General features: G+C 38.8%; 1 protein-coding gene across 1 annotated transcript; it reads left to right on the top strand.

The window, feature by feature from the left end:
- The first annotated feature begins 4391 nt into the window (after positions 1 to 4391).
- FAM133B (family with sequence similarity 133 member B) lies at positions 4392 to 20200 on the top strand. The gene is made up of 11 exons (XM_084282918.1): positions 4392 to 4498; positions 7437 to 7534; positions 8233 to 8311; positions 11229 to 11303; positions 11471 to 11503; positions 12172 to 12240; positions 13683 to 13778; positions 14387 to 14434; positions 16191 to 16286; positions 17036 to 17083; positions 17947 to 20200. The coding sequence occupies exons 1-11, from the start codon at positions 4475 to 4477 to the stop codon at positions 18031 to 18033; spliced, it is 753 nt and encodes a 250-aa protein (XP_084139044.1). The 5' UTR covers positions 4392 to 4474; the 3' UTR covers positions 18034 to 20200.
- Positions 20201 to 20499: the final 299 nt, after the last annotated feature.

Below are 20499 nucleotides of genomic sequence, written 5' to 3'. Positions count from 1 at the left end.
TTCTGAGTACATAGAAATGGTAAAAGTGCGTGTTTTGAGTCAAACACAAAAACAACACATCATCAAACTCTAAAACCAGATGCATGTTTTCTGTCTTCACTCCTAACCAATCAAAAAAACCACCTCGGCAAAACAGTTCAAATAAAGCCTCAGTTTATTGCAAAGACCATTAGGCACTCTTTAGAGCAGGATAAAAGCAGTTTCGACCAACAGGGCCTCAAATGACCCAACAGAATCTAAAAACCATTAGCTGAGGCATCCAAACAGATTTCCACTCCTGGATGAAAGCTGGAGACAGAAATGACTGCAAAGCTAACCAGACCCCCAAACCACAAAGGATTTTATAACTTAAGACCAAAATTTTGTACTGCCCCTAGAAACTACAAGGAACCGTGAAAGCCCATAACACTTCTATACACTTCAGATACGATGCGACACTGAATAAAAACACCTTTACATCATGTGACATTCCAAATCAGCCTTGAAGCACATAAGAGGATGGAGCAGTAGTCCACCACGAGACAGACACAACGTCAGCCACAGGGAGGGAGGCCTGTTGTCTGAGAAGTCACCATCATGACCCCTGTCAGCCATAGCTAGCACATGCTGAAAAAAAGGGAAAAATCACAGAAATTTTTGGCAGATTACACAAGAGATCTGGATACTGTTCAATGTCTTATCTCTCTGATAGCACTCAGCTAGCCCAGGAGAAACCTCAGCAGTCTGTGGGCAGCTGTGGAACAAACTCTTCCTACACGTATTTTCTTCCTAGCCCTCATCTGTGAGAGAGTGAGCTACGGGAGGCTCATAAAAATCAATTATGGAAGAGAAATAAAATTATAAAAACTCCATTAAGAAAAATACTACAGAGAAATCAGCACAAGCGTTATTGTTCTCATTAGTCACATAAATGGTCTGATCCCTTCGCCTCACAATTATCTAATGACACTAGGTACCACACACTTATTAGCACCGTAGAAGCAAGCGTTCATTTTAAATTGCTTAAATGTGTTGTCTTTGTCTATTATTTGTCTGCCAGCTACTGATGTACAGCAAGATTTACAATATCTGTATCAATCATCATTTTACACCTATCAGTTGTGTTGTTTTGGGTTGTGGCTTTGTTTGTTTGTGGTTTTGTTTGTTTGGTTTGGTTTGGTTGTTTTTGTTTTGGTTTGGTTTGGTTTTGTTCCTTCAGTATACAAAGGCCTCTTTCATGCACACACTTTGCTGGAGTTTGTTGCTTGTGTCTTTGATGTATTTCCCAGGAATCGCAGACAGCTCACTGAGAACTTCTGCCTGATGTTTTCTGAAGTAATCCTTACATTAGGATATACCAGTTGCACTCTGAGGAGCTGATACTCTCCCATCCCTGCTGCATAATGCTGCAACTTTCCACATTAAATTTTTTTCGCAACTGAGAAAATTTTCCTTGCAGTTCTGGTGTATTTAGCTCCTCAGCTTTCTTCTAGCTCTTCAGAGCCCACTTGTGGTAAATGGCTTCAAGTCACCAGTTCCCATGGGCTCAACATTTTTTCCAGTTATTGCCAGATAAATCAACCCAATCCAATCTGATCAACCGCAACACTGTTTCAGAAACGAGGCTCATTTGTGCTTGGTATGTTTAAAGTACCAACATGTGGTTACTTCTCTTAATTTTTACAACACTAAACATGCAGTAATTCTTAATGGTACCCTTTAAAAAAAAAAAGGACATTTGAAGTTCTGAGCATGATGCCAGTAACTCTCAGTCTCCTAGCCCTTGCATTAACCTAACCTCAGTATTACAACAATCCTTGTCTTGCTAGACATGCAGGTAGCTAAAAAATGATAGTTAAGTACTTTTCCCCCACTTTTTTTTTTTCCTTTGTTTTGGTAAACAGAGCCCATTTCATTGAACTCTGTGCCAGGACAGGCTGCCATTTCATGACACGTTAGTGTATGCATCCACAGAAGAGAAAACAGAGAAGAGGTCACACCTGTAACTGACCACCAGGTAGGTCAAGGGGAGGGGAAAAAACAAAACAAACAAACAAACAAAAAACTCATACAGAATCATAAAGGTTGGAAAAGACCTACAATATCATCTGGTCCAACCACCACCCTACTACCAATATTGCCCACTAAACCATGTCCTTAAGCACCATGCATGTCCAACCTTTCCTTGAACACCCCCAGGGGCGGTGACTCCACCACCTCCCTGGGCAACCCGTCCCAATGCCTGACTGCTCTTTCTGAGAAGAAATGACTCCTAATTGTTTTAATTGTTGAAGAGTAGTGCTCTCTGTTCAATTCTTTGTTTTATTTGTTGAAGAGTAGGGGCATGATGTTTCCATTTTTCCACTCACCAGGGACATTGCCCAAATGCCAGGACTTCTCAACTATGATGGAGAGAGGCTTGGCAACTACATCAGCCAGTTCCCTCAGGACCCTGGGATTCATGTCATCAGGTCCCATAGGCTCATACCTGTTTAGATTCATCAGGAGGTCTTGAACCTGCTCTTCACTTACAGTAGGTGGGACTTTGATCCCCCAGCCTCCATCTACGGGCTCAGGGAAATGAAAGACTTGGAGAGCCCATCTACCAGTGCAGACAGAGGCAAAGAAGTTGCTGAGTATTTCAGCCTTCTCCATGTCTGTCGCTACCAATTATTCACATATAGAAACTCACTCCTAATATAAGAAATTAGCCACCTATAATCGCTTGCACACTACTATTTTCACAAAAATAGTGTCTATTTTCACAAGTGTTAAAGGCGCGTGGTGGCCCTTGGGGACTCCTCCTGTCACCCCAGCGCAGCAGCTAGAAGGAAGCTGGGTCCTGTCTTGTGCCTCAAGGCTCTGTGCAGAAGGGATGCCACCTCTCGCACAAGGCTGGGGGATGAGAAAGAAGCACTCGACACAACCTCTGAGAATTGGCAACAGAGTTCTTTATTGCTGAGACATCTTGCAGGTGAGCCTGCAGGATGTCCGTGGTGTTTGGTGGCTCCAAGCTAATGCTTGGGATGGAGCCTGAGTGAGGAGGCCTGGAAGATGCCCTCATGTGGAAGAAAGAGGAGGGTTGGGGGGGCTGAGAGCCCCTTTTCTGGGGCTGGCTGCCCCAGGCCATTGGGCTTGCCAGAGAGAAAGGCTGCCCCTCAGTCACAGGGGCTGCCCTCCACCTCCCATCCTGTGCTCTGAGTTTATTTTTAATACTGCTTTTTATGTAATTTCATTCTATTATTTACAAAAAAGAGCAGAAGCAAGATGCATCTTCAGCCCTAATTCTCATGTGCGCTTTGTGCTCTGAGTGAAGAATTTCTTCCTCACATCACATCTAATCTAAATCTCCCCTCCATTTGTTCCAAGCCATCATTCCTTGTTCCATGGCTACACTCCCTGATAGAGTCCCTCTCCAGCTTTCTTTTAAGCCACTTTTATGAGCTAGGTTAGGTGGCAAAACTGCAGGACATTGCAAATTGCAGCCTTATCTACCTCGTTCCATATGTTCCACATGATGTTTTCCAGTTCAGGCTCCGTCCTTTCATCAATGTAACATAGAATCAAAGAAACATTAAGGTTGGAGAAGCCCTCCAAGATCATCTGGTCCAACCACCCCACTACCACAAGTGTCACTCACTAAACCACGTCCCTAAGCACCACATCAAACCTTTCCTTGAACACCTCCAGGGCCTGCTGACTCCACCACTGAATCACATAATTGTAGGGGTTGGAAGGGACCTCAAGAGAGGTCGAGGGTCCAACCCCCCTGCCAAAGCAGGTTCCCTAGAGCAGGCTGCCCAGGTGGGCATCCAAACAGGCCTTGAATATCTCCAGAGAAGGAGACTCCACAACATCCCTGGGCAGCCTGTTCCAGTGCTCTGACACCCTCACTGTGAAGTTCTTCAGCATGTTGGTGCGGATTTCCTGTGCTCCATTTTGTGGCCATTGCCCCTTGTCCTGTCCCCACAAACCACTGGAAAGACGTTGGCCAAATCCCTCTGTCTCCCACACTGAAGGCTGCCCACCTCCCTGGGCAACCCATCCCAATGCCTGACCGCTCTCTCTGAGCAGAAACGCCTCCTCATTTCCCACCTGAACCTCCCCTGATGCAACGTGAGCCCACACCTCACACAACACCCCTTCCCCTCCTAGGACGTTTATTCCTGGCAGGAGGCGTAGCTCCCGCATCCCAACACCCAACCCCACCCTAACTTTTCCCTTTCCCCTCGCTTTACCCCTCAGCCCCCTCTCCACAGGGTGCGGGAGCCGCCATCCCCGCTCCCCCCCGCGGTTATCGCCCCGTGCCCGGCAGGGGGCGCTGCGCGGCCGCCGCCATCGCCGCCGCCCGGCGCTGGGTGGCTGCGCTGGGGCCGAGCGGGGCCGGCTGCGGCGCGGCCTCCGTGGCACGGAGCAGGGGCGCGGGGCGCGGGGCTCGGGGTTTGGGGCTGGGCTGAGGTGAACTGAGCGGAGCGGAGCGGCTGCCGGCGGCGCCATGGGGAAGCGGGACAACCGCGTGGTGAGTGCGAGCCGCGGGGGGCAGCGGCCGGCGGGCCGCGGGGCTCGGGCGGGGCCGCAGCGCTGCGGCGGGGCCCGCTCCGGGGGGGGAGGCACCGGCGGCCTCCGAGGGCTCGCAGGGAGCCGGGGAGGTCTCGGGGAGCCCCCGGGACGCCCCCGGGCCGGGGGGGGGAGGCGCAGGCCGCCGTGTTGTCAGCTGGGTGGGCGGGCGGTGGCGGCGCGGGCCTGGCCCCGGTAGAAACGCGGCCTCGCTCGTCCCTCCCTCTCCTCAAAACTTGTTCCCACCAGGGAGCCGTGCACCTTAGGCTCACCTTTTCTTTAGGCCCGACTGTACAATTTATGAGTTTTATGGTGAAAAAAAGAAGTGGCGAGACTTTTGTTCCCCCCCCCCCCCCCCCCTTTTCTTTGTTTCTAGTACGTGCTGCGAGTTTGCCGTCAGCTCTGTGCAGGCAGGCGTCTGCTCCCCTCGCTGGAGCAGCGAGGGAGAGACGAGATGGGCACGAACACCCCCAGGTGGCTAACGGGGGGCCTTTGGCTACCGTACCGGGGTGCCAAAATAACGGGAGGAGGGCTGACAGCGTTAGGCTGCAAGGCCTGGCCTGTGCCTGAAACGCATTGCCCTCTTGTAATGCTTAGGGGTGTATTTGGGTGTCCATTTATTCTTAATTTTTTCAGTGGTACAGTGGGGAGGCACCTACCAATGCCAGCAAATCTCTACGTTCCTACGAAATAATAAAGGTTCATTGCACCATGACGGCTGGTAGCACAGGCAACTTATGATATAGGGCCCCTTGCTTCTCTTGTGTGATTGTAGAGCTTTCCACCTGTTAACTTCATTCCCACAGCCCTTCCCAAATCATTTTGACCCTTTGGAGAAGAAAAATACGTTGTTGTTTTTTCGTTTTGTTTTGTTTTGTTTTGTTTTACACCATCTGCAGGATACTTGCAAGGCAGTAATAGATTGCATTGCTTGCCCATAGAGCCCCAGCCAACTGTAGGTGCCCTGTGCTTTTCATGAGCACGAAAGCTATAAAACATCTTTTAATAACTGCTCGAGCAAACTGCCAGAAAAAGAAAATGGATGTGCAGACAAGCACTTCTCTTTGTGGAGGGTGTATTTCTGTACACTCTCTGGCTAGTGAAATTCAGTTTGGCAAGGTAGTGTGAATACTTCTAAGAAATGTTTATTGGCAAAGTAATTATTCATAAATAAACTTGCTTGAACTCATAGGAACATTTTAAAACGTACATTTCCAAATTGTGGGATATAGAGCAGTATTCAGTCATTATGCTGCTGGAAAGTGAAAAGAAAGAGTGCCACTGAATGGAGGAAGCTTGCTAGCTATCTATCAGGAATCAATTTGAGGAAGTAGAAAAGCAGAATTTGGCAGTTGTAGCTTCTTCTGCAGGTAGAGAGATTTGTTTTCGTTTCGGGTTAGTTCGGGTAAGAAACCAGCTAGTTTTTATTTAAGAACAGCAAGAAAATCTTTTTAGGAGTAATAATTATGTAAGAAGCTAGAGCTTTCAGATACAAATTCCTGAATGGTACCCAAACAGAGTTGACTCAGTTTGCTCATTGTAGTAAGCCAAGTCATGAATTAAAGTTGTCGTCTTTTCTACTGTTTCCAGTGCACTGAAATTATCGTTGTTTAATGAAAACAGTGTTCAAACACCACTTTCCTGCATAGCTAAAGGAACTCCTTTTCAACTCAGGAGAAGCTGAATTCAAGTGCAAGATTTCTTCTCATTCATCGATTTGCGATACAATAAAACTCATGAGTTAAAAATGTGAATACACATCTTCAAGTGCTCTAACTACTTGAGTGCACACATCCACCTAGCTGCAAAAGAAGGTGCTGAGCTGAGATTAACCCCATTTAAATGGGCAAATGTTAGCATTTATTGGCCCATGTTAGTTAAACTTTTTGTGTGAATTTAAAAAAAAAAAAAAATCATCCCCCCCAAGAAGTGGCAGCAAATATCATCCTTAGAGTTGCGAACTTGAGTAAAACAGGGCCTGCTTGAAAGGGTCTCAGACTGAGCAACTAAAGCTGGTCGTTATTTTGACTATTTATTTTTTTTTTTATCATCTCCAAACTGTGGACAGTAAGGGCAGTTCGTCTTAGGTTTTGCAAAAGTAGTTGTGAAGCACTGGGATGCCACAGTGATAAAAGCCCAGGAGACAAGGGGAAATAGGTACTTTCACTTCACACGAACAAAATATTTTCAGCATAATAAAAATTGAGTAATTGTTAGTTAGCTTAGATTTATTTCATGTATGGCTGAGACGGTGTATGGATTTTAACAGGTGAACTTAGAAATAAGGTTTTAAGAGTGAATGTGGAGAGAATGTGTGGGTCTGAAGGATGGAATACCTCATAAAATTGATAATTTTTGTTGTTGAAATACTCCTCAGTCTTAGAAGTTTCATATTTGCATAATTGTAGCTGAGCACCACCACCACTTGTTTCGGTGTTACAGCAAGGGTCTTGTGGGGTGTCATCATTTCATCCAGAATGTATTGAATCTGTTATCATCAATTTTGAGCAGAACTTTAAAGGCCTAAGTATCAGCTGTCCCAGAGAGTAAGGGCTGAAATAAAATCACACTTTCCATATCCTGAGAAAGAATATTTCAGCAATCATGATATGCTGTACTCAGTTTGCAAAATCATTGCGCAGAGAGGGGAATTACTGTAAAGAACATGTTCTTTTGGTGGATGAGATCATTCTATCACAGCATAACTCCAATTGAAAGCTCTTCCCAGGGTTTTTCTGTCAGGCTGAATCAGCCTGATTTAGTTAAATACTGTATTTTTAGAAACAGGTCAGAATTGTTTTTCAGGGAATGAGAAAAAGGTTGTGCGAAGAGTGACAAGGATAGATTTTGGTAACAGTGTAGCTGATGAATTTTGTATTTCTTCTTGTTTCATATTCAAGGCTTATATGAATCCCATAGCTATGGCCAGAGCACGAGGTCCTGCCCAAAATTCAGGACCAACAATACAAGACTACTTGAACAGGCCAAGACCAACATGGTAAGTGTCAATACTTGTCTGCCTGTTTGACCTACTGAGTGCAAGATTTGTTCTCTGTTATTGAGATGACACAGTTAGCCTACCTCCTCCCCAGAATACACAATAATACATTTTGAAAGGTTCCTTGGCTCTGGCCAAGATGTTCTTTTCTAAATATGCATTCCATCTCCTCTTTTAAAAACATTATTTCATTTTGAAATATGTATTTCTCATTTGTCTTTAAATGTTTTGGCTACAGTTTCTCAGGAGAGGAAAATGTTGGTTATCTTACCTCTTTCACAAATACTAATCCCTAAAGCCTGCAGGTGTAGGCAATCTTAAAACTTAATCTCCAGAAAAAGATTTTGCTAGTTTATTCTTAGAACGTAGTCTACCATACCCAACAAATTTACTTGAAGATATTATCAACAACTTGTTTTACGTTCAGTCCATTTTACCTCCTCTCACAATAAATTAGAGCACAATTTACCTAATTGCAAAGTTAGCTTTAGATCCTTCAGAGGGATTTAGCTACTGTACTGAAATTATAACATTAGGTTACCATACTCATAACATCTAAGGTGCTTTCATTCTTTTTTCTGTTGGAAGTTCAGCCAAAGCTAAACTTCAAAAAAAAAACTTCAAAAAGTTAGACACTTTAGAAGGTATTTTTAATTGTGAAAATACAACAACTCTGATCTATTATCCTTTTTATGTAGGGAAGAAGTGAAAGAACAACTAGAAAAGAAAAAGAAAGGATCCAGGGCTTTGGCTGAGTTTGAAGAAAAGATGAACGAGGTTGGTAATGTTGTTAGGATGTTAATATTCAATCCGTCTTATATGCTGGTTTTCCTACCTTATCATTAACACCACCATGTACACATAACATTTCACTTCACACAACCTTGTAATGAGTGAATATTCAACACAAACAAAATAAAACATTAAGGTTACCCCTTAACCAAGGAAGAGCTACTTGTGATTTAGAGAAACACTATTTAAGAAGTTTTGAGAAATACTTCTGAAGAAAATATGAACTTTATAAATCTTTATATAGCCAGACAAATACGTATGTTTACATTAGCAAGTAAGACTCGTTCATTTCCTAGTATGATAAACTAAAGTCTGTTGTGCTAATCTTCAGTTGTTTAAGGTCACACAATCCAAACATATATTGGAAGGAGGTGTATTACTGGAAACAGCCTCCTTTCTTTAACAAGGAATGTACATGTGGTACTGATACAGGAGAAGGCACAAAGAACGGCCTTGAATATCTAAATAGGCCTATATAACACTTCTTTCTCATCCTAAATTGATTACATGCTGTGCTGATTCCCTTCTTTGGAGCTATTCTCATACTTGTGTTCAGTATACAACTGGAGATCAGCATGCTGTGAGAAGGTTTCATGTATAACTCCTGTTGTATACGTCAGAAGAAATTAGTTATATATCAGTTAAACACTTCTCTTCCCTTGAATTCTGTTGTTTTGGGATAAGCTTTGAGCAGTAGTCGTCATCAATGCATGAGAGTTTCTGGTTGAAGTAGATAGTGTTCCTCCTCTGTTACTGAAAGGGCATGACACTTGTGCTTATTATACCTTTTTGCCTAAGAAGTTATGCTAATATTTGGAGGGTCGTAGAATATCCAGGTTGGAAAAGACCTCTCAGATCATCTGGTCCAACCTTTAACCTAGCACTGCCAAGTCCACCATTAAACCATGCCACTAAGCACTACATATGCATGTTTCTTGAAGACTTCTAGGGATTGTGACTCAACTACTTCCTGGGGCAGCCTGTTCCAATACTTAACAACCCTTTCAGTGAAGAAATTTTTCCTGATAACCAACTTAGACCTCCTCTGCGGCAACTTAAGGCCATTTCCTCTTGTCTTTCTCCCCCCGATCAAGCCTACACACTTTCAAACTTACTTCTGCCTTTTCTTCTTTGCCAAGATCAGAATTCAAATTTAGAGTTTTCCTCCAATCTGGTTTTGCTAGACACAAAGTGTTGTCAAAGATGACTTGTCCTGCTTTATTTCCTGGGTCAGCAGGATCAGCTACACCAACAGACTCACAAACAATCGCTTTTGCAGCTAACCAGTGTTTAAGGTGAAAGTGTACAGGTCATTTAATACATGTAAAGAAAGATGTTTCACTTGTCATACCCTGATCATTATATTAGGATAAATCCATCCGAGCAATACAGAGGTCATGGTCTGTATCCAGCTCCCAAAATTTGCAATAGATAACATAGAAATGTTCATATGAGAAATACTCTGTCAGCTGGTTAATACGAGTTTCAGAGGAGATCGCTTGTTCAGTGCTCTGTGAGTTTTAGCTTGGTGAGTTTGATTTAGTGTTTTATCACATCCTTTTCCTGCTTTTTCCTTTCCTTTATTATAAAATAATTGACAGTGGCATGGTTAGAAGGTAGCAGCCTTTCATCATGACAGGAAGGGTAGGGAAGGGTAGTGTAGGAAGAGTTGCAGGGAATCACAAAGTGGCCATGAGTTCTTCCTAAACCTCTTAAGCACAAATCTCTCAACGACAGAAAAGGTTACAAGTCTGTGAATGAGGTGCCATTTACTGACAGATGTTGTTCTTTTATGTACCTCAAAAAAAAAAGAAAAAAAAAAAAAAGCACAAGTTTATACTTAAAAACTTAAAAAGCATAAGTTTATACTTATGAGAGAATGACTGCCTAAGAAAGCACTGGCTGTTGTCAAAAATTCTTCAGGTAGCTCCAGGTAGCTGTTAAATCAAAGTACCCAACCTGCTGCAATACCCTGTAGATTCTGCCTTGGATCATGGCAACACGTTACATGCAGCACTGTAATGGCTAATCTGCCACGTCCTTCAACAGCACTGTTTAGCTAATTCACAGGATGCTGACTCAGGGTTCTGTGTACCATATTGCATTGCACGTGTATAATCCTACTTAATTCCTAATATTTCTTTCCCTTCTTCACAAAATGTGGGTTATCATTGTTCTGCCAATACAATACCAGTACAGTTTAATTGGAAGGAAAGGAAGAATCAGAATAATAAGAATAAAGAAAGCACATCTCTGACACGGGAAGCAGGAATAGCAGATTGAAGCTAGCAGGCGTAATATGATGGGGTGTTAGATGTTTCAGAGCTCTTAAAAGAGGGATTTCAGGTAGAGACCTAGATCTAGAGAGCTTGTGAGGGGTGGAAAAGAAGGAATCAAAGGAAACCTCAAATCAAATAATTAAAATAAATCAAATCATTAGAATTCAATATTCTAATCGTTGTTGAAGCTGACAAGGCCCAGAACAGACACAAGATAGAGACATCCATGCATTGAGTAGTGGCCAGCAGAATTTTTCTGGAAATTTTATTTCCACTGATTTTAAAACTTAGACAAAACACACGTATTTCTGGTAGGTTGTCCCACATTGCTGAAGTGCTCTAACAAGAACTATGATACAAAGCCACAAGTAGCAAAATTGATGACCTTAAACCCAAATAACTTGACCATAAAGGTGAGAACTAAGATGATAATTGGATGAATATTAATTTTCTGTAGCATCAAATGCATCATAGCCTTGGTTAATACTATATGTTGTTTATTTTCTGTGGGTTTTATGGAAACTATAACTTCAGGTAAAGAAAAGGATTTTGAAAAAGGTTTTTGAAAAATGCTGTTGGAAGTAATGGCTATGTCACTGTTTTTGTTTGGGGTTTGTTTTCAGAATTGGAAGAAAGAACTGGAAAAACACAGGGAGAAATTACTGGGTGGAAATGAGAGTTCCTCCAAAAAGAAGGAGGTAAGTTATTTTCAGTTTAATACAGTTTGGAACTGGTTTTGTCATCAGTGCTAGCAACGCAAAATGCCATAAATAGCTTTTAAAAGCCAGCATTAAATTACATAAACCTAAATGTGCAACAAAAGAATATGATGCCAAAATAACATTCATTCTCTTCTATTTTTAAGAAAAAGAAAAAAGAAAAGAAGAAATCTAGTAGGGTGAGCAAAATTTTCAGTTTTCTGAACTTTTTTGCTTTGGGATTGTTCCTATTTGTCACTTAAGTTGTCTTGGAAAGAGGGGTATGGCTTTAACTTTTAATTTGAATGTTAAATCACCTGTTTTTTTCTTTAAGAGAGGTAGATTATTCTATTCTATTCTATTCTATTCTATTCTATTCTATTCTATTCTATTCTATTCTATTCTATTCTATTCTATTCTATTCTATTCTATTCTATTCTATTCTACTCTATTCTATTCTATTCTATTCTATTCTATTCTACTCTATTCTATTCTACTCTATTCTATTCTACTCTATTCTATTCTACTCTATTCTATTCTACTCTATTCTATTCTACTCTATTCTATTCTACTCTATTCTATTCTACTCTATTCTATTCTATTCTATTCTTCAAGGAGAACTTTATTTCTGGTTAAAGAAATGTGGGTGGGGCGGGAATGCATCAAATATACATTATCACATGAAAAATATTAGAAGTCACTTTTTACAGTTTAAGAAAATCTATGAGACCATGTTCTTGGAAGTAAAATTTTATTGATAATACTTTGCAAATGAAGAGATTATAGAGGTGTTTGGATGGACTTTTACTTACTTACTGGACAAAATGCTGCATCTCACAAGCTTCACTTTTTGTTGTGTTTGGTCAAGTTGTCTTCATCTTCCTCTTCTTCATCAAGTTCTGATTCTTCCAGCAGTGAATCTGATTCAGAAGATGAGGTAAGAACTAAATTACCAGAATCTAACATGTTTTGTATTTTGCATTACTATTGTTCTCAGCATGCTGGGGGGTTAATTGAAGAGTTTAATTGAGGAGTTGTGTTTTTTCTTGGCTGTTAAGAGAATTCCTCCATCTTTCGTGGAGGAGGTATGTGGGATTTCTGTTTTGAATATGGAAGATGTGACTGAAAATGAGTAAACAGTTTGCCAGATCACTGAAATGGTGGCCAATATTTGTTGTTGCATACTATTTACTGACTTGGTCAGTAGTTACACTTACAACAGTGATACTGTAGTTCATTATAGAATGAAGGTAAGTACTGGTAGACTGCACGTGTTAATCTCTTTTATCTTTTGAACCTGAGATTTATTGCAAAACTATTTATTGGAAACCAGACTAATGCACAGCAATACTCTGAATTCACTGTCGATTAAAACTGGGTAGTTTTACATACTTTTTGGAAGAGACACTTCTTGTCTGGAGATACTGTTTGGACCTAGTACAGCGTCAGCAGTTCTGAATTATCAAATTGTTAACAGAACTAAGGTCTTTGATCAAGAAATAGAACGTTAGTGTTGGCTTCTTTCTGTGAAAGCTTGCAAAGTATTGCAAATGCTGCAGATGCTGAAAGAACTTCCTTATGCAGTCTTTTTTGACGTATGTGAACCAGTATTACCAGATAATAAGCAAACAAAAAAAATGACTAACATGGGATTAGGCAGCAGTCAGAACGAGGCTTTCAGGCTATCCTTTCTAGAAAAAGAAAAAAAAAAAAAGTAATGTATCACACCGTTAGGAAATGAATTGCACTGTGGCATATATTTTTTTATGTCAAAGAATATTTCATATGAAAAAATGGATTAAATACCAGCCCACTCTTTTTCATGAGATTTACTTAACACAGGTTTTGGCAATATACTTTAGCAATTGATGGATAGCTTGGCTTGCATAAAACTATTCAGTTTTGATGCATTTGGAACATACGATAATGTCAATTTTCGTTACATATCTGTTCAAGAAATTATTCATTAACAGTATAAATTCTGGCTGGCTGGTTTGTAATCTGGATCCGTTCCTGTGTTAACACTGAATCGTATCCTTTTTCAGTGGAATACCCCTATCTAATCACAGCAGTGCAAATACACTACTTTTACTAGTTTAGAAAAAATCTTTGTCTGGATCTATAGGACACATCTAAATGATAAACGGAATCTGGAGAACCTGAATTTTACAGTAGTTTAATCTTTTTTCAATACAGAAGAGTGATGAATTTCCTCCACTCAAGGAATCAATGGTGGCATACTTTATTCCTCAAAAGAACATGATAATATGTAGGAATTTGGTGTTCCCTATTCTTTACATTTAATGTAAGTCTTTAATAGCTAGTGAAAATAAATTCAGGGTTGTCTTTTTTTTTTTTTCCTAAAATATTTGTGGATAGGATAAGAAGCAAGGGAAGAAAAAAAGGAAAAAGAAGTATCGCTCCTCACGGAAATCTTCAACAAGCTCAACTTCTGAATCTGAGTCAGACAGCAAGGTAAATAGCACATGTTACTCTCAGGAAGTTTTCCTGATCTGTGTTATAAAGACAAATGTTTCTGACTTTTGCATTTCCTAATTTTTATCTTCTGTATTCAAAGTTGTGCTTTCTTACTGTAGCTGAGCTGTGCTTGTATCTTCCAGATGTGATCAGGAATGTATCTATCTACTGTCCACGTCTGGCAGAAAATATTTGATCTTTAGAAAATAAACATTATACCATCAATTTTTATCTATTTTTCTGAATTCAAACATATGCAGCTTTTGTGCTGCTCTATTTACTTTTAATACTACATTAACACTTCAAAAAATTAAAATGTTCTGTGATGTTCTTGTCAATATGCTGTTTAATTGAACACCATCTGTGAAAATACAGATACTGCAGGGCCAGAATACTGCCTTTCCAATAAGTATCTGTGGACTGAGTAGTAGTTATAAAATATTAATATTAAATTAAATGGTTTTTTTATACTTGAAAGAAGGTAGACCAGTGTACAAGCACAGGCTTACTGAATGAACAAAAAAGTGGAGAAGATACACCAGGCAGTCTGTTCTTTTAGCATTTTTCTGTGTTAGTGGACAGTAATTGTTTTTCTTTCTACTTAGGACAGCACAAAAAAGAAGAGGTCAAAGGAAGATCATGAAAAAGAGAAGGTATAGTTTTATTTTTGAAATACGTGCATCAGAACATCATTTTACATACATAATAGATTTCTCTTTTTTTTCCCCTTTCCAATTTTTTTAATTGTATGCTCCAATTTACGCCTATTGAAATCTCTTGTCCAAAACTAGATAATCAGAAGGTATTCAGTGCCCCAAATTTGAGATAGACTTTTAGGTGGTTTCAACTCCTGTTTTAGTAATTGCTGTCAGTGGAAACTGTTGGATCTGTTTTTGTCATGAAGCTAAATGAAGAAAGTACCTAATCTGCTGTAGTAGATTGTGGTATTCTAGTATGTGGGATTTATCTTTAACAGTCATATTGAGCTAAAAATGCATACAATATTTCCATGGCGTGCCTGGTAGGATACTGGTTTGATACTGCCAATTAAGTAACAAAAAGCAGAAGGTATTTTTATCTAAATGTAGTCATAATTATATATTTTCTTATGTCAGCTTTGAAAAATTACAGAGAATTTTTTACTAGCTTAAGCAAAATTATTATTTCTGTTCTCAGAGCATGAAATCACACCTTCCTTCCTCATACCTCACCCATTTTGTACACCCATCTGAGGACTTCCCTTCTTCAATTATGTTGAATGCAAATAATCTCATTGACTGAAATTTTAGTTACTCCTATGTGTAAGCTAATAGCTTTCAGTGTCTATCCTAGTCTTTTTTTTCCAGTAACTTATATTACCACCTTGGTCTCAGCTACACACAACCATATTGGGTTTGATGTATAAAATCTCCATTGCACAAGGCAAATGTGTTGGTTTTTTTTCCCTTTCTCTGCTTCTATTTCACCACCAACCCCTTTTGAGTATCTTCTCTTCAAAGAGCAAGTGCTTACTATAGCCCCTTAATCTTGGTTAAGGCGTATTGCTACTTTCACACCTCTTCTGAAAGTAGAATGCTTTGGGGGGCTAGAGATTTTCCTGATCTGAAGACACCCTCTCAGATGGGCTACATTATCTGTATTTTTCATAACTACTTTTAGGAAAGGATGATGGTACCTATAATATACTAAATAGGATTGTTGAGATGTGTGATTTCACCATTGTAAAAGATGATTAAGAAGAATTTTTACAGTTTCTGGCTTTAGAAATGGAATGGAAGAAAGTAGCTTCAATGAGTGGAATGGGAGAAAGTAGCCTGGTCCAGAGCAAAGCTGGTCTAAGAAAGGGGAAGAAAAAAAACGGTTTGTTGGAGTAAGCTCATGCACCATCTAAATTATGAGCACTTGATATTTTTTTTAAGACTGCTCTTTAAATATACTGGAATTACCTATATAAAGTGTTGAAGGTATAGCTGGTGGGGACAGGTTAGACACAGGTAGGATGGAGCTTCTTTTATCAACAAACAAGCAAGAGTCTGAAGCTGCAGTGTTTGCACATATTGTGACATCTTCAATTTACTCAGTACTATTTTAAAATGGTGAAACGTTTTATTTTAAAATGCTTGCTCTTTCACATGTCTTTATTTAAAATAAGATGCTATAGTATGCTATTATTCTGTCACTTTTAAAAAGTTGCTCTATTCTGGTAACGAAAGCAATGCACATAAAATGATTTTATTTCCACTAAAAGCATTTTAACAGTAGGGTAATTTGCTGCTGATGAGTAATTAGTTTAATGCATACAGCATTTGAAAATATTTTATAACTTAGAAATACTATTTCAATAGAATTCTAAGTGGAAGTTTCATGAAATCTGAAGGGCTTAACTTTACTCACCAATACTTTATGTAGGATGGCAAAAATCACCACAGAAAAAGGAAGAAGGCAGATCGTGGTGACGGACCTTTATCATCAGAATCCTTATCAGAATCAGATCAGACAGAGGAGGTCAGTATGAAAGCTGATTTTCAGCTTACTGATACACATGAGTAAATAAATAGCTTAGATTTAATATATTATTAAAACTGTTCTGCTCAGTACAGTTGACTTTAAGAGTGCAGCATGTTCAAAGTTATATTTTTCTCTATATAAAAACTTACAGTTAAGATCTGTTTAGTGCAACTCCGACCACCTACAGGTTATTCTGAATTAATTTTCTTGAAACTTTGCAAGTTGTCATGGATACTTTAGAATTTAATAAATTGAGTCTAAGCAGTGGGATATGCTTCAGAAGATTTCTGTCTAATATTAGAGTACAGACAAGAAAAATTCCAAGATTGCTGCCTTTTCCATTGAATTAAAAAAATGTTGGACATAATAATTGTACTCTTAACCTTGTGTATACAGGATTTGTATTTCAGGATTTGAATTCCTGTAGAATTACAAAATTTGAAAAGGTTCCAATGTGATGTTTTTTTCATTAAGAATTTCTACCAAGTTTTTAGCTTCATATTTTTACCTGTACATCTTTGCTGGCTTCTTGTTCTGCTGTATTTTAATAGCAGAATGTTCCCACATCAGATGTTTATGCTTATTCCAGAATCTAACATAGTCACTGTTTCTTCAGTGGTTACTGTTCATCATGTTCTGTCACTGTTGTGCCATCACTCATTTATATGCAACAAAAGCTCAAACTTTCATATAAAATGGCACTTCCAAAGCTATTATCCCATTACATTCAATTTTATTTTTTTTAGGTGCAAGCAAAAAAGAAGAAAAGCAATGAGGAAAAAGAGAAAGCAACAGCAAGTATCCTTCCTACTCATAGTGTGGTTTTAGGATATAAATATTCTGTACTTGGTTAATTTACAATTTCACATTTTTCAGTAACACAAATGTTTTATAGAAAAAGTCATGTGAATCTAAATTCATCATTTCTCTCTTTATCTGCTGAAGTCACTTTTTCAGCTGTGTAGTTAGGGGAAAAAATTGTGACTATTTTACATTTTTAGATATGCGTGAATTGAGATTTATTTAAGTTTTATTGCATTAAGTCAAAATATGTTTTACTCTGTACCAAACTAAAAGAAACACTAATTTCTGTACAATAAGAGGTGGTGTGGCAGTTTGCCATGTAGACATCAAGGCTGTTCCTTTGTCAGAGTATTGTGTAGGATTATTCCTCGGTAAACTTCTTCTGCCAGGCCATGAAATGAGCCTCAGGACCCAATCTCTGCATCATCATAATACTAATATTTACTACACTGTAAATATTACAACTTCTTATAAATCTGTAATCATCCTAGTTATTCTCACATATATAAGATGTCAAACACTTTATTCTCTCAGAAATCTATGAAGCATTGAAAAATCATTTAAAAGTTGAGGAAATACAATAGTGATGGTGCTGAGAGGTGTGAAATAGCCAGACCATGATGGAGATAAATTGAAAACTGCTCATAATAGTACAAATTATTGGATAAAATATGAACTTTCTTTTCATGGTTTCTTAATAGCCTTTTATATAAATCTCTTCTGAAATGTCATAGGTTCTTACAGAAACATCTTTTGAAATGTCTTTGTAGAACTGTGCTTTCTGTACTGTCATTTTTCATTAGTGGAATTTAATAGATTGTGATTTTCTCATAACTTCCATTTTATTTTTTAGGACAAAGCAAAAAAGAGAAAGAAGCACAAGAAGCATGGTAAAAAGAAGAAAAAGAAGGTTGCTGGTTCAAATTCAGATTCAGAATAGTATTTAAAAAGCAAGACTATCAACAGAAGTGCAATGACTAAAGGAAACTTAAACTGTGAAATGATGACAAACTTTACCAAACTGCATGAGTTTTCCTGTGTTCTAGAAATATTCCTAATCTTTCAGTAGCCAGCCACATGCAGCTGTGCTGGGAAAGACCATTGTTATTGCCTGCTGCTTAATACATGAGGTACAACTTTTATAAAATCCCAATAAGCAGTATTAGATGTTTGAAACAATATGAGGTGGTAGTCCAGCTGAGATGTAAAATATTGGAAAATAAGAGTTAAACTTTTTAGATACTGAAAGTAGTGTTTTAAAGCATTAGTAATAGTCTTTATTTGTAAATCAGGACAAATAAAATCCCAAGTTCATCTTGTAGGTTTATATTATACATAAACAATTACAAGCTGGTGTCTGCGAGTGGCATTTACAAAATGGAAAATTAATGATAACATTTAAAATGCTGCCTTTGTAGTAATGTTTATCATCTGCCCCATTACCATCTTTATGCTTTTGAGAAGGGGAATGCTACCGTTTTGGCTAACTGAATAGGGTGCCTTTGCCTTTGATCCTTGCAAATCTCTGCTATTTTAAATCCATGCAGCATCTCTGATCCTGGGGAGAGCAGAACTATTGTCAGCAGTTCTGGGCTTCTAAGCATGTGCTTCTGCATTAAGCAAGAGCAATGACATTTTGCAGTATAACTGACATTCAAAGCCAGAAGACTTTACCTCTGCTTCTTTGCAATAGCGATTGTTCTGTGCTAGTAAATATGCATATTTCGTTTAATACAGTTTTGGTTTAGTTGAACACTTCTTGCAAACACTGGTAGCTTTTTTCCTTTGCATTATCTTTAGAGTTGTTTTGCATGATTTGTACCCTTTTTTTAAATTAATGAAAATGCAGGTAATCATTTGTTGTAACCAGTTTATGAATTATGTTCCACAAGCAGAGTTTCATGTATGTATTTAGTTATAGTTAAGTTCATTGCTGTGTTTAAGTGCACACTTGCTGAAGATATTTAGCATGTAAAAAGCAGGGTTTTGATACCATAACAGCTTCATATTGAAGCTGATTTTACTCTAAGCAAGTTCAGTGGCAGACCTGTTATGTGATGCATCTTGTTAAGATTAAAAACAAAAAAATACTGCCAGAATCTCATTAAAGATACTGTTTAAACAGTTTGTATTTATATTTTTGTACTTGAGGGCTACAGAATGTTGACCTAAATCATAAAGCTGTTTTACTTTAAATTAGTTGCTTTAGAAATTGAAAACACGCTTTTATAAATTAAATGTGCACGCATGAAAACACAAGCAACCATTTGATTTTAGTTTTTACATGAAATTCTCATTATTAGCTTCCACAAGTACCCATTGCTGGGCCTGCTTTTCTTAGTCTTTAACAACTGCCCACCTATCCTGAATGGTCAACTAGAGATTATTTTAATGGTCCAGTGCACAGGTGCTAACTTCTAACTTATCTCTGTTACATACAACATTTCAAATATTTTATTGCCAAGAATTTTAAGACCTTTGTTAATGGATAATTAGTCTGCAAATTGTAACTAAAAACTGGGGGAGAAAGATGATTTAGCATTGACATTCAACAGTGAAATTGACTTTTCTAGTAAGTTCTTGGAAAAATACAAGTCTTGAATTGCAGCAGTGTCCTTCTAAAATATGCTAAATATTTTGATCAAGTATTTTATACTGCTGGGTTTGATGCTACTGATTCTAGACCCTGTTTTGACAGTGAGGATAAAATAAAGGCAGTGAATAATAGGGGGTTGGTTTGCAGTTTTTGTTTTGTTTTTGTTTTAAGTTGTGACATTGCAGTTTTGGTAAAAGAACTTGTAATGAACCATATCATAAATGCTCTGCTCTGCGTGATACCTTTTTTGACTTTTACGCAACTACCTGCAACAGAAAGAAATAAAAAATGGGAATGAGGGCCCCAGTCTTCCAAATACATCTGCCGCTATGTCATTTTAATTGTCTGAATATAACTACTTGTTCTTGTCAACTGTGTGCTTCAAATACCGTTGCAAAGCTTTGGTAGTGGTGTAGTTACTTATGGAGCTACAGGCTTTGTCAGTTCACAGCAAAGCTGCTTTCATGTCCACAGTGAAATGTTTCAGTTTTCAATACATTAGACAACCACATTGAGACTCCTCTTGCATCTTTTTTTCTTGAAGGAAGAGTAAAGTCTGGTTGCAACATCTCAGCTTTCTTGATTTGTATACACTGAATATATCTGAGAAGGTAATTTTGGTTTCTAGCGGAGGCAGAGCACTTCATTTGTTAGTTCTCCATTTAACTTGTAGTCAACAGTGCTGTGGAAAGAGACCTGTACTGGTGCGGTGGGGATGTCGAGGAGGGAGACTCAGAATGGGCCAGCATTCGGCATGGCCCGAAATCTAAACCTTTTCAGTAGAGAGCAGAGAAATGAAGCTTAAATGGC

The sequence above is a fragment of the Netta rufina genome (assembly GCF_964035555.1).
Source record: "Netta rufina genome assembly, chromosome: 2".
NCBI classification, from domain to species: domain Eukaryota; kingdom Metazoa; phylum Chordata; class Aves; order Anseriformes; family Anatidae; genus Netta; species Netta rufina.
The sequence above is the reverse complement of the archived record's forward strand: the minus strand, read 5'-3'. Positions and strand labels throughout refer to the sequence as shown.

Excerpts from the sequence above, each read along its gene's own strand:
- FAM133B (XM_084282918.1), top strand. The coding sequence starts at position 4,475 with ATGGGGAAGCGGGACAACCGCGTG. Across the intron at positions 7,535-8,232 it reads AACAGGCCAAGACCAACATG|GGAAGAAGTGAAAGAACAAC; the intron begins GTAAGTGTCAAT and ends CTTTTTATGTAG. Across the intron at positions 8,312-11,228 it reads TTGAAGAAAAGATGAACGAG|AATTGGAAGAAAGAACTGGA; the intron begins GTTGGTAATGTT and ends GTTTGTTTTCAG.